The sequence below is a fragment of the Nerophis ophidion genome, linkage group LG26 (assembly GCF_033978795.1).
Source record: "Nerophis ophidion isolate RoL-2023_Sa linkage group LG26, RoL_Noph_v1.0, whole genome shotgun sequence".
Taxonomy (NCBI): Eukaryota; Metazoa; Chordata; class Actinopteri; order Syngnathiformes; family Syngnathidae; genus Nerophis; species Nerophis ophidion.
This window is the reverse complement of record NC_084636.1, coordinates 38,298,149-38,312,688: the sequence shown is the minus strand read 5'-3', so window position 1 is coordinate 38,312,688 and position 14,540 is coordinate 38,298,149. Positions and strand designations below refer to the sequence as shown.

General features: G+C 40.2%; 1 protein-coding gene across 2 annotated transcripts in view; it reads left to right on the top strand.

The window, feature by feature from the left end:
- LOC133543701 (vigilin-like) overlaps positions 1–14,540 on the top strand; it is a 74,939-nt gene that overhangs the window by 17,832 nt on the left and 42,567 nt on the right. Inside the window, exons 3-9 of one of the 2 annotated variants that reach the window (XM_061888417.1) lie at positions 3,729–3,838; positions 3,904–4,058; positions 10,358–10,573; positions 10,648–10,854; positions 10,922–11,137; positions 11,206–11,412; positions 11,489–11,596. In XM_061888417.1, the coding sequence (XP_061744401.1) occupies positions 3,769–3,838; positions 3,904–4,058; positions 10,358–10,573; positions 10,648–10,854; positions 10,922–11,137; positions 11,206–11,412; positions 11,489–11,596 (1,179 nt within the window). In that variant the 5' untranslated portion in view covers positions 3,729–3,768. Of the gene's footprint in view, positions 1–3,728; positions 3,845–3,903; positions 4,059–10,357; positions 10,574–10,647; positions 10,855–10,921; positions 11,138–11,205; positions 11,413–11,488; positions 11,597–14,540 lie in introns of both variants that reach the window. The other variant, XM_061888415.1, reaches the window with a different exon arrangement.

Here is a 14,540-nt window from a genome sequence, read left to right as displayed (position 1 = left end):
TCCAACGACATGCACCTGGGGATAGGTTGATTGGCAACACTAAATCAATCAATCAATCAAACAATGTTTATTTATATAGCCCCAAATCACAAATGTCTCAAAGGACTGCACAAATCATTACGACTACAACATCATCGGAAGAACCCACAAAAGGGCAAGGAAAACTCACACCCAGTGGGCAGGGAGAATTCACATCCAGTGGGACGCCAGTGACAATGCTGACTATGAGAAACCTTGGAGAGGACCTCAGATGTGGGCAACCCCCCCCCCCCCCCCCCTCTAGGGGACCGAAAGCAATGGATGTCGAGCGGGTCTAACATGATACTGTGAAAGTTCAATCCATAGTGGATCCAACACAGCCGCGAGAGTTCAGTTCAAAGCGGATCCAAGACAGCAGCGAGAGTCCCGTCCACAGGAAACCATCTCAAGCGGATCAGCAGCGTAGAGACGTCCCCAACCGATACAGGCGAGCGGTCCATCCTGGGTCTCGACTCTGGACAGCCAGTACTTCATCCATGGTCATCGGACCGGACCCCCTCCACAAGGGAGGGGGGGACATAGGAGAAAGAAAAGAAGCGGCAGATCAACTGGTCTAAAAAGGAGGTCTATTTAAAGGCTAGAGTATACAGATGAGTTTTAAGGTGAGACTTAAATGCTTCTACTGAGGTCCCTAGTGTGTGAATGTTGTCTGTCTATCTGTGTTGGCCCTGCGATGAGGTGGCGACTTGTCCTGGGTGTACATCGCCTTCCGCCTGATTGTAGCCGAGATAGGCGCCAGCGCCCCCCGCAACCCCAAAGGGAATAAGTGGTAGAAAATGGATGGATGGATGTTTTAAATAGGTTAAAATCCAATCTGCACTTTGTCAGAATATATAACAAATTGGACCAAGCTATAGTTCTAACAAAGACAAATCATTATTTCTTCTAGATTTTCCAGGACAAAAATGTTAAAAGAAATTCAAAAGACCTTGAAATAAGATATAAATTTGATTTTACAGATGTTCTAGATTTGCCAGAGTAACCTTTTTGGATTTAAATCATAAGTTTGAAGAAATATTTCACAAATATTTTTAGTCGAAAAAACAGAAGCTAAAATGAAGAATTAAATAAGCATTTATTTATAAGTTTCTACCATAAATAAAAAAATTTTACTTGAACATTGATTTAAATTGTCAGTAAAGAAGAGGAAGGAATTTAAAAGATAAAAAGGTATGTGTTTAAAAATCATAAAATCATTTTTAAGGTTGTATTTTTTCTCTAAAATTGTCTTTCTGAAAGTTATAAGAAGCAGAGTAAAAAAAAATAAATCAATTTATTTAAACAAGTGAAGACCAAGTCTTTAAAATATTTTCTTGGATTGTCAAATTCTATTTGAGTTTTGTCTCTCTTAGAATTAAAAATATCAAAGTGAGACCAGCTTGCTAATAAAAAAAAAAAAATAAAAAAAAAAATAGAGGCAGCTCACTGGTAAGTGCTGCTATTTGAGCTATTTTTAGAACAGGCCAGCGGGCGACTCATCTGGTCCTTACAGGCTACCTGGTGCCTGCGGGTACCGGGTTGGTGACCCCTGCCGTAAAATATCAAATCATATTTTGTATGTCACTCGCGGAAGAGACAAAGAAAATGTCAGCAATCGTCACACACCCGTCAATCAATAAGAATTTGGCGGGGGAGGGTCATGGCAGATGTGCATTGTGGGTCATGGGATGCTAATTGCTATATGCTACTGCCGTAGCTATTAAAATGGATAATTTCAACGTTGGCGGTAAATTATAAAAACTGAGAAGGAAATCATGTACTGCAGATTACAAGCTGGACGTAGTGAAATATGCAGCAGAAAGTGACAAGAGAAGCGACATCGAGGAAGAAGATTTCGTGGGATTTAGCGATTAGGAGTGACGGATTGTTTGGTATATACAGTATAGGTATATATGTATGTATATATGTATATAAAGGTATATACAGTATAGGTATATATGTATGTATATATGTATATAAAGGTATATACAGTATAGGTATATATGTATGTATATATGTATATAAAGGTATATACAGTATAGGTATATATGTATGTATATAAAGGTATATACAGTATAGGTATATATGTATGTATATATGTATATAAAGGTATATACAGTACAGGTATATATGTATGTATATATGTATATATATCTGTGTCAGGTGTTCAATCCTGACGGCAGGATTGAACACCTTTTATTTGGACTTTCCCTGATTACATGGCAACAGCTGTTTCTAAGGGGAAAGGGGGTTGTAAACTGCCCTCGCCTTTAGTCACAAAACGGTTCAAAGAAAAGATGCCTGGAGCTTGCGTCAGGTCCTGCTTCCTCTCCGCTTTGTAGATCTCAGGTCAAGACAAAGTCTTCTTGTGGATAACAATAGATCAAAGAAACCGACGCCTTCATGTTGCTCCCAAGCCTTTTTGATTGGGAGGATCAAAGACAGCTTTTGTCTTTTGAACTCGTGGAAACACAAAGTTTTGTGATCACTTGGATACAATTATTCTGACAACGAGCGTGTCTAGTCTATACTACTGATTACATCTATATTTTTTTAAAATCACAAAATCTTTAAAAAAAAAAAAATCACATTATGTTCATCAACTCAGAAAATACATCCCTGGACACATGAGGACTTTGAATATGACAAATGTATGATCCTGTAACTACTTGGTATCGGATCAGATCTTTATTTACTTATTACTAAAAGACAAGTTGTCTAGTATGTTCATTATACAATATCCTACCCTAATACTCTACTGTGCAATATTACCCTTTGAGTGCAATACAGCCAACACCGATTGTTTTTAAATCCGGTACTCTTGTCTTGTTCTGTATATTTGTACAGTATTTTTTTTTATATTTGTACAGAATTGCTCTTTTTTTATTGGATACTAGTCTGTTTATTTAAATTATTTTGATCTCTATTACTTCTTGTGTAATTTATTTTTATCCCATATTTGTTTCCACTACCGCATCTTAAGTTGGAGTCCTTTATTGTCATTATATTTGCATATAACAAGATTAAGTCCATTCTGTTCTATTCTATTCTGTTATTTAAGGATATATTGCAATAATAAACCTATGTACCCTAAGGTTTTTTTGTTAAAATAAAGCCTATAATTATTTTTTTGTGGTGCCCTTTTATTGAAAAAAGTATCGACATACATCTAGGTTCCGGTACCAAAAAATTGGTAATGGGTCAGTTTTAAATTTGCGAGATGCTGCTGGAACTTGTTAACTGTCAGGATATTGGGATGGTTTTAAAAGCTATCGTCTGCCCTTTTTATGTCGTTTATAAGTTAGGGTCGAGTGATAGACGACATAAGTTATAGGTGAACAGGTAGCATCAAATTGTTAGTGTTCGCCCCGAGATGGGGAGGTCATGAGTTCAAACCCCGGCCGAGTCATACCAAAGACTATAAAAATGGGAGCCATTACCTCCCTGCTGGGCATTCAGCATCAAGGGTTGAAGGGTCCACCGCTGCTGCTCACTGCTCTCCTCACCTCCCAGGGGGGTGATCAAGGGTGATGGGTCAAATACAGAGAATAATTTTGTGTGACAATCGTTGGTACTTTAACTTTAAATATTTGTAGTGGATCACCACAAATAGATGTGATAAAAAATGACAGTGAGTTAATAACTCTTGTGCCTGAAGTTCTGCATTGCCAAAAAAACATTTTCTTATTTCTGTTCATTTTCCTTTCCAGTGGCACACTCGGACTCTGTGTTTAGCGTGGGATTTTGACCATGAGCTCAGTCGCAGTACTTACGCAGGAAAGCTTCAATGAGCACCGCATCGGGCTCCTGCCAGAACAAGGTGGTGGTGAGTACCTTCTGGAACACTGGTGTTAGAATTGTAATAATAACCGGCTGCCGGGACAGGACCCGGCGCGGGGGAGGAGGAGGAGGCCCTGCCCACCTACAAGGACGCCTTCCCACCTCTACCCGAGAAGGCGGCCACGACCGAGGGCACCCAGGAGACCACCAGCGCCTGGGCTTCCAAACTTCGCCCTCTGAAGTCGTCTGTCATCACCCAGGTATGACCTGCCAGTGGACTAGTCAGGGTTTCCCCGGAACTGCCAAGATACCTGTGGCGCTGGGGGTGTGGTCACAATGATGTCATCCAGTAATTTGCTATGATGATATGATTGTCTTTAAAAAGGCTCAAAAATGTATACCGTATTTTTCGGACTTTAAGTCGCAGTTTTTTTCCCTAGTTACTCAATAGCAACTTACAGTATGTGTGAAATTACTAACACATTACCATGAAATATCAATATTATTTAGCTCATTCACGTAAAAGACTAGACGTATAAGATTTAATGGGATTTAGTAAGGGTGTAACGGTACACAAAAATTTCGGTTCGGTACGTACCTCGGTTTAGAGGTCACAGTTAGGTTCATTTTCGGTACAGTAAGAAAACAACAAAATATAAATTTTTTGGGTTGTTTGTTACCAAATTTGTAAACAATGGCATAACATACATATACACACAGGGTCCATTGCTAGGGTTAATGTGGTCAACATATATAAAATAAAAACTAAATAAGATAAGGCTCAGAATGGTTTCTTAACAAAACCTTTCTACATATAAAGTGCTTTTTTTGATTGATTGATTGAGACTTTTATTAGTAGATTGCACAGTACATATTCCCTACAATTGACCACTAATTGGTAACACCCCAATAAGTTTTTCAAGTTGTTTAAGTCGGGGTCCACTTTAATCAACATTATACTGCCTCCAGTTGTTGCTCAGAAGAAATAAAATGACAATTTTTCTTCTACATATAAAAAGTGCAACATTAAACAGTTTCAAGTTAATTCAGCCTCAGATATATGGGCTTATTGTTCTTCCACCATAGAAGTGGGTCAAAATGTAGTTTTAATATAACTCGGCAACCCCCCGCGACCCCGAACGGGACAAGCGGTAGGAAATGGATGGATGGTCTTAAATGTGCTGCTATAAAAACATTTATTGCGTTTTAGCCCTGCCTGGCTGGCCGAGGAGAGGCTGCTTAAATGCGGTGTTTGCACTACGCTCCTCCTTCTCTTCCCTAAAGCAAGTTTGACTTTGGGGTGTTGCCGCTTCAAAGGGGTTAGCATGTTTGATGTGTTGGCAGAAGCATACTCCACTGCTGCTGAACAATGTCGGCAAACATCCATCCTCCATTGTTTTATCGCACCGCAAAGCCGAAGTGTTCCCTTAACTAGGCAAGAGGGTCTTCCAGCTCTGGCTTTTTTGCATGTTGTCCTCGCTCGGTCGCTGCTAGCCTGCCGAGTGTTGTGCCTCGCTCTGCATTCTTTACATAACGTGCGGTGCGCTATGTAACATGTCTGTGAGGAAAGTCATTCGGTACACTTCCGGACCGAACCGAAACCCCCGTAACGAAACGGTTCAATATAAATACACGTACCGTTACACGCCTAGGATTTATCGATGAGGAGTGACAGATTTTTTGGTAAAGGTATAGCATGTTCTATATGTTATAGTTATTTGAATGACTCTTACCATAATAGATTAGATTAGATAGATTAGATAGTACTTTATTTATTCCGTCAGGAGAGTTCTTTCAGGAAAATTACAATTTTCAGCACAATCCCATTCAAGATCAGACAAACATTACAGAGAGACAGAACAGGATCGCTGACGGGTCTGCCGGCTTCCAGCGCCCCTTACAAAAAAGATGACATACAGGCAAACGGGGGGGGGAAATAGAAGATTAAAATCAAATAAAAAATCGGTCTTAGCCTAGGCCCTGGAGTGGGGGTGCAGACTGAGGCCAAGGGAAAAGAACAACTCATAGCCATAGCACACAGCCCTCTTACATGTGTGTAAGAGGCAAACATCAAAGGACACAGAGGACATTAAAGACATTAAACCAGCAGATACAACCAGACACTTCTACATACCAGCTATGAATAAAAAGTAAAAGAAACATATCCACTGTGGTGGCCTCTGCGGTGTTCCACGCCATCATCTGCTGGGGAGGAGGGAGCATGGCCAGAGACAGGAGCAGACCCAACAAAGCAACCAAGACAGCCGACTCCACTCTCGGCCAGTGTCCAGTCCGCATGGATGAGCGAGGATACGTCCAAGGTGATTGATGTGTCCGACACCTGCTCACCCAGCCAAGACACCGCGGAGCCTCTCCGTCCCAGCGCTCAGTGCTAGCTCCGCAGCCCTGTCCCCTCATCCGCATCTCCTCCAGTCCATCCAAAAAGACTCTGGTGTGGCAGAGACCCAGCAGCTGGTCTCCATGGCCAAAAGGCTCCCGGGAGGCAGATCCAGAAGTCCACAAAAAAAGCACCACAGAGGTCACGAAAGTGCCACCCCTTGTCACACAGTCCCAAAGGGTCCCAGACCAAAATGCAAAAAAATATAATAACACATGAAAACAAGAGGGAAACACAAAAGGATGACACAAGAGCACAGAGCTCCTGCCTACAGCAGCCACTACAGCAGCGCCATCTTGGAAAAAATAAATAAATAAATAAAAATTAGTTATGTTAATATGTTAGGTCAACATAGCAGGCACCTTCTCAGTTGGTTATTTATGCCTCATATAACGTACACTTATTCAGCCTGTTGTTCACTATTCTTTGTTTTAAATTGCCTTTCAAATGTCTATTCTTGGTGTTGGGTTTTATCAAATAAATGTCCCCCAAAAATGCGACTTATACTCCAGTGCGACTTATATATGTTTTTTCCCTTCTTTATTATGCATTTTCGGCAGGTGCGACTTATACTCCAGAGCGACTTATAGTCCGAAAAATACGGGTACATACATTTTAAAACAAATCTTTTTATTCAGTAGTATTAACATATACAGTACAGGCCCCACACTGTGGACACACCTTCTCCTTCAATGTGTTTTCTTTTATTGTTATGACTATTATTTACATTGTAGATTGTCACATCAAAACTATGAATGAACACGTGGAGTTCTGTACATAACAATGGTAACTTACTATTAACATGTTTTATATTCTACTTTCGGGCTCTGATTACTGCTTTGCACACTCTTGGCATTCTCACCATGAGCTTCAAGCACACCCGTGAAGTGGAAACCATTTCAGGTGCCTACCTCTTCAAACTACAATATAAAACCTGTTAATAAGTAAGTTACCATTCTTAAGTACATGACTCCACATATGTTCATTCATAGTTTTAATGTGACAGTCTACAAATAGTCATGAAATTATTCTATCTCTCACTCTATCGCTCGCTCTCTGTTTCTATCTATCGCTCTCTCTCTCTCTCTCTCTATTGTGCTCTCTATCTATTGTTCTATCTCTTTCTATCTATCGCTCCCTCTCTCTATATATCGCGCTCTATCTCTATCGCTCTCTATATTTCTATTGCTCTCTATCTATCTATCTCTCTATCTGTCTATCTATCGTGCTCTCTATCGCTCTCTCTTTCTCTATCGCTTTATTGCTCTCTACCTATCGCTCTCTATCTATCGCTCTTTCTCTCTCTATGTTTTGCTCTCTATCTATCGCTCTCTCTATATATCTATCGCTCTATCTCTCTCTCCGTGTGTGTGCGTATATATATACAAACCCCGTTTCCATAAGAGTTGGGAAATTGTGTTAGATGTAAATATAAACGAAATACAATGATTTGCAAATCATTTTCAACCCATATTCAGTTGAATATGCTACAAAAAAAACATATTTGATGTTCAAACTGATAAACATTTTTTTTGGGGGGGCAAATAATCATCATTTTTAGAATTGGATGCCAGCAACATGTGACAAAGAAGTTGGGAAAGGTGGCAATAAATACTGATAAAGTTGAGGAATGCTCAGCAAACACTTATATGGAACATCCCACAGGTGTGCAGGCTAATTGGTAAAAGGTGGGTGCCATGATTGGGTATAAAACCTTCCATGAAATGCTAAGTAATTCACAAACAATGATAGGGCGAGGGTAACCAATTTGTAAGCAAATTGTCGAACAGTTTTAGAACAACATTTCTCAACGAGCTATTGCAAGGAATTTAGGGATTTTACCATCTACGGTCCGTAAAATCATCAAAACTTTCAGAGAATCTGGAGAAATCACTGCACGTAAGCGATATTACGGACCTCTGATCCCTCAGGCGATACTGCATCAAAAACGGACATCGGTGTGTAAAGGATATCACCACATGGGTTCAGGAACACTTTATAAAACCACTGTCAGTAACTACAGTTGGTCGCTACATCTGTAAATGCAAGTTAAAACTCTACTATGCAAAGCGAAGGCCATTCATCAACAACACCCAGGAACGCCGCCATCTAAGATGGACTGATGCAAAGTGGAAAAGTGTTCTGTGGTCTGACAAGTCCACATTTCAAATTATATTTGGAAAGTGTGGACGTGGTGTCCACCAGAACAAAGAGGAAAATAACCATTCGGATTGTTATAGGCGCTAAGTTCAAAAGCTAGAATCTGTGATGGTATGGGGGTGTATTAGTCTATGCGACTGTGTTGGATCCATTATGGATTGAACTCTCACAGTATCATGTTAGACCTGCTCGACATCCATTGCTTTCCTCCTCTCCAAGGTTCTCATAGTCATCATTGTCACCGACGTCCCACTGGGTGTGAGTTTTCCTTGCCCTTATGTGGGCCTACCGAGGATGTCGTAGTGGTTTGTGCAGCCCTTTGAGACACTAGTGTTGTTTTTATTCTTTTTGTAATGTTTCTCTATTTTGTTTCCTTTTAAACCCCCATTATTTACTTTTTACTTTTTTTTAAATTGATCTGAACTCTGTACACTGCTGCTGGAATTTTAATTTTCCTGAACGAATCAATAAAGTACTATCTATCTATCTATCTAGTGATTTAGGGCTATATAAGTAAACATTGATTGATTGATTGATTAGTCCCTAAGGCATGGGTAACTTACACATCTGTGAAGGCACCATTAATGCTGAATGGTCCATGCAGGTTTTGGAGCAACATATGTTGTCATCCAAGCAACGTTATCATGGACGCCCCTGCTTATTTTAGCAAAACAATGCCAAGCCACGTGTTACAACAGCGTGGCTTCGTAGTTAAAGAGTGCGGGTACCTTACTGACCTGCCTGTAGTCCAGACATGTCTCCCATCGAAAATGTGTGGCGCATTATGAAGCATAAAATACGACAACAAGACCCCGGACTGTTGAATAACTTAAGCTACACATCAAGCAAGAATAGTAAAGAATTCCACTTTCAAAGCTTCAACAATTAGTTTCCTCAGTTCCCAAGCGTTTATTGAGTGCTGTTAAAAGAAAAGGTGATGTAACACAGTGGTGAACATGCCCTTTCCCAACTACTTTGGCACATGTTGCAGCCATGAAATTTTAAGTTATTTATTATTTGCAAAAAAAATAAAATGAGTTTGAACATCAAATATCTTGTCTTTGTAGTGCATTCAATTAAATATGGGTTGAAAAGGATTTGCAAATCGCTGTATTCCGTTTATATTTACATCAACACAATTTCCCAACTCTAATGGAAACAGGGTTTGTATATATATATATATATATATATATATATATATATATATATATATATATATGTATGTGTATATATATGTATGTGTATATATATGTATGTGTATATATATGTATGTGTATATATATGTATATATATATATATATATATATGTGTATATATATGTATATATATATATATATGTATATGTGTATATATATGTATATATATATATATATGTATATGTATATGTATATATATATGTATATGTATATATATATATATATATATATATGTATATATGTATATATATGTATATATGTATATATATATATATATGTATATATATGTATATATGTATTTATATATGTATATATATGTGTATATATATATATATATATATATATGTGTATATATATGTATATATATATATATATATATATATATATGTATGTATGTATATATGTGTATGTATGTATGTATATGTATGTATATATATATATATATATATATATGTATGTATATGTGTGTCTCTATAGCTATATGTCTCGATCTAGCTGTCTCTATATCTCTTTCTATCGCTCTCTATATCTGTCTATCTCTCTATCTATATCTCTCTCGGACTACTGGACCGCTACGAGAGTGAACACGTGATTAGGGTTGGCGGTAGTTAAAATTGGAGCTGGGAAATGAGGTGTAGTTTTGTGTTGGGTGACTCTTAAGAAGGTCTGCGTATGATTGCACAGATGTTTTCACTTATTTTCACCGACTCTTGCTTGACTTGTGGTTCGGGGCAATCAACCTGTGATGTAACCATTTTCTACACTGACGTTTTTAATAACTGGAACGCATTCACTCCGGTACTAGGTTTTCCATGTTCCTCTGGAAGAGCGCAAGTACAAGGACATCAACCAGTTTGGGGAAGGAGATCAAGCAAAGGTTTGTGTGGACATCATGCACAAGACCGGAGCCCACCTGGAGCTCTCCTTGGCAAAAGACCAGGGCCTCTCTATCATGGTGTCCGGAAAGCTGGATGCCGTGATGAAGGCTCGCAAGGAGATCGTGTCCCGACTGCAGACTCAGGTGAGGATTTCAGACCATTAACCCCCCCCTGGTGATTAATAACGTTTACAAAAAATAAAATACAATCCGGACAGGCCTCAGCCACTGTGGGCATCCCCAAGGAGCACCATCGTTTTGTCATTGGCAAAAACGGGGAGAAGCTACAGGAGCTTGAGCTTAAGACCGCCACCAAAATCCAGATCCCACGGCCCGATGACCCCAGCAACCAGATCAAGATCTCCGGAACCAAGGAGGGCTTGGAGAAGGCAAAGCACGAGATCCTGTTGATCTCAGCCGAGCAGGTGCTTAGAATAACACGGAAGTCGAGACGTCATGTGTTTCCTCTATTGAAGAATGTTGTGGTCTCAGGACAAGCGAGCCGTCGAGAGAGTGAACATCGACAAGGTCTACCACCCCTTCATCACCGGCGCCTACAACAAAGTGGTGGCGGAGATGATGCAGGAAACTGGCGCTCGCATCAACGTCCCCCCTCCAAGCGTGAACAAGACCGAGATTGTGATCACTGGGGAGAAGGAGCAGGTGGCCCTTGCTGTGGCTTTGATCAAAAAGATCTCTGAGGACAAGGTACTGGGTGGACATTACCCGCGTTGCGTTGGGCGGCGAGTCTGATTCCCTTTGCTTGTGCGCCACAGAAGAAGAACGCTACCTTCATTGCCGTGGAGGTGAAGAAGTCTCAGCACAAGTACGTGATTGGCCCCAAGGGTAACACCCTGCAGGAGATTCTGGATAGAACTGGCGTCTCGGTTGAGATCCCACCATCCGACAGCAACTCTGAAACCGTCATCCTTCGTGGGGAGCCCGACCGCCTCGGTCAGGCCCTCACTGAAGTTTATGCCAAGGTAGCGCGACACGGCTAATGTGCCTTCCACGTGTCCATTTTGTCTTTTGCTCAAAAGCGAGGTTTCCTGTTTGCAGGCAAACAGCTACACTGCTTCCTCGGTAACAGCTCCTTCTTGGCTCCACCGCTTCATCATCGGCAAGAAGGGGCAGAACTTGGCCAAAATCACCCAAGTAATGCCCAAGGTAGGCGGAATAATGGCCTCTGGTTTTAAGAAATGTCGACATTACATTGTTTTTGTTTGGAATGCACGTCCACCGTGCTCAATATATCTTGTGGCGTACCCCAGGGATCAATACTGCGACCAAAATTGTTAAATCTCTATGTAAACGACAGTTACAAAGGAATAAGGTTGTGCAGTATAAGGTATATCTATAAAAACATTTTTTATTCATTTTTATTTCATAGGATAATGTGTGTTTAAATAAGGGGTCCAATTGCCGCCCGCGAGACGTTATGTTGCGTCCCCAACCTTAATATGAAAAGTTTAATGTTAGTGCGGCCCGCATGTTTTATATGAATGGCACTTGACAGTGTTATTTGGCTCCAGAATGGCTCTTTCAACATTCTGGGTTGCCTACCCCTGCGTTAGTGGAAAAGCGGCAAATGAATAAAAGCGACCGAGACGTTGCCATGGCGACAAGGGTTTTCTTACGTTCCTGGCTGCAGTCACACAGCGACACCTGTCCGTCAGTAATAACAGTCCCCGATAACCTGGACCATTTCGAACCGTTATTTGTTTTTTTTATTGTTTAATTTGCATTGCCTCACACGATGAACACTACATATCTTTCTATATGACGCCGGGAGCCCTCACTTTTTTGGGCTCTCTATCTCTGTACTTTCCCGGCTATTTATTATCTGCCGACCGCCGTGTTGCTGTAGGGAGGAAAAGCGGAACGACACACATTGCGGAAATAACATTATTCTCTGTTCGTCGGCTAATTACAAATATATTCCACAACCCAAAAGATGTATTTTTCAAAGCCTGGAGTGAAGAGAAAGGTTAGTGATGTGCAAAGACAATTCCAGGAAAAGTGGGAGATGCAATATTTGTTGAGCACAGGGGCACCCTGACATCTTATTTGCACAGCAAAAGTTGTGGTGCGCAAGGGATACAATTTGAAACGTCATTCTACAACTAGACATGCTAAGGAGTATGCAACATTTTTTCTTTTTTTTTTAAGAACTCTTTTCTTGCGACCTGGACTCTGCTTTCAGTGGCTCCCAGGTAATTTGAGTTTGAGACCCCTGCTTTAAATAGTGTGCTTCTGAAGTAATCAATGCGAATTTATTTGAGTTTAAAATAGCTGGAGTCAGTCCAAAAATGGACAAAAAGGATGACTCTTTTTTTTTTTTTAAATTTACAAATTTCACATTTTGATGCACCTGAAATTAGAGATGTCCGATAACATCGGACTACTGATGTTAAATAAATGATAAATGGGTTGTACTTGTATAGCGCTTTTCTACCTTCAAGGTACTCAAAGCGCTTTGACACTACTTCCACATTTACCCATTCACACACACATTCACACACTGATGGAGGGAGCTGCCATGCAAGGCGCCAACCAGCACCCATCAGGAGCAAGGGCGAAGTGTCTTGCTCAGGACACAACGGACGTGACGAAGTTGGTACTAGTTATCGACCGATAAATGCTTTTAAAAGTATCGGTTTCAGAAAGTAAAATTTATGACTTTTCAAAACGCCGCCGTACAGGGTGGTACAAGGATGCAGGGAGAAGTACAGAGCAGTTGCGTCTCCCAGTCATACTTGCCAACCCTCCCCATTTTCCCGAGAGACTCTCGAATTTCAGTGCCCCTCCCGAAAATCTCCCGGAGCAACCATTCTCCTGATTTCCACCCAGACAACAATATTGGGGGCGTGCCTTTGCGTGCCGGCCCAGACACTTGATATGTACGGCTTTTCACACACACAACTGAATGCAAGGCATACTTTGTCAACAGCCATACAGGTCACACTGAGGGTTGCCGTATAAATAACTTTAACTGTTACAAATATGTGCCACACTGTGAACCCACACCAAACAAGAATGACAAACATTTCGGGAGAACACCTGCACCGTAACGCGACATAAACACAACAGAACAATACCCAGACCCCCTTGCAGCACTAACTCTTCCGGGACGCTACAATATACACTCTCGGGGAGAGCATGTCCCAAGTTCCAAGCTGTTTTGAGGCCCGTTAAAAAAAATAATGCACTTTGTGACTTCAATAATAAATATGGCAGTGCCATGTTGGCATTTTTTCCCATAACTTGAGTTGATTTATTTTGGAAAACCTTGTTACATTGTTTAATGCATCCAGCGGGGTATCACAACAAAATTAAGCATAATAGTGTTAATTCCACGAATGTATATATCTGTATCGGTTGATATTGGATCGGTAATTAAGAGTTGGACAATATCGGATATCGGCAAAAAAGCCATTATCGGACATCTCTACTTTTAAATCTTTTCTGTTACAGTGTAAAAGTTATTCTTTGTAAGTTGATCTACATTTCTTTCGTCTTTTTTGTGTTCTGTAACATTAATTAGGATATAGTGTGATGCAGAGGTGTACTTATGACAACTTTATAGACAAGTGGTACTATTAATAGTCTCGTCAAGAGAGTTGTGGTGGGGCGCGAAAACAATTGAGAAGCATTCGAATGCAGCTGAGATAGGCTCCAGCAACCCCATAAAAAGGGACAAGCGGTAGGAAATGGATGGTTTACAATGAAACGTAGGATAAAAGGAGCATTTGCTTTCCCAACCCTAACATGCCTACAGCACATTAGGAGTCATCTTGTCTCATTGCAGGTTGTTTTTGACAATCAGTTATCGTAGCTATATTTTAACTGGTTGTCCCAATACCAATATTTTGGTACCGGTAGCAAAATATATTTCAATACTTCAAAAAACAAAGGGACCACAAAAAATGTCATTATTGCCTTTTATTTTTAACAAAAAACCTTAATGTACGTGAAACATATGTTTATTATTGTCATTTAGTCCTTAAATAAAATAGTAAACATACTAGACAACTTGTCTTTTAGTAGTAAGTAAACAAACAAAGACTCCAAATTAGTCTGCAGTAACATATTGTGTAATTTATACACCTAT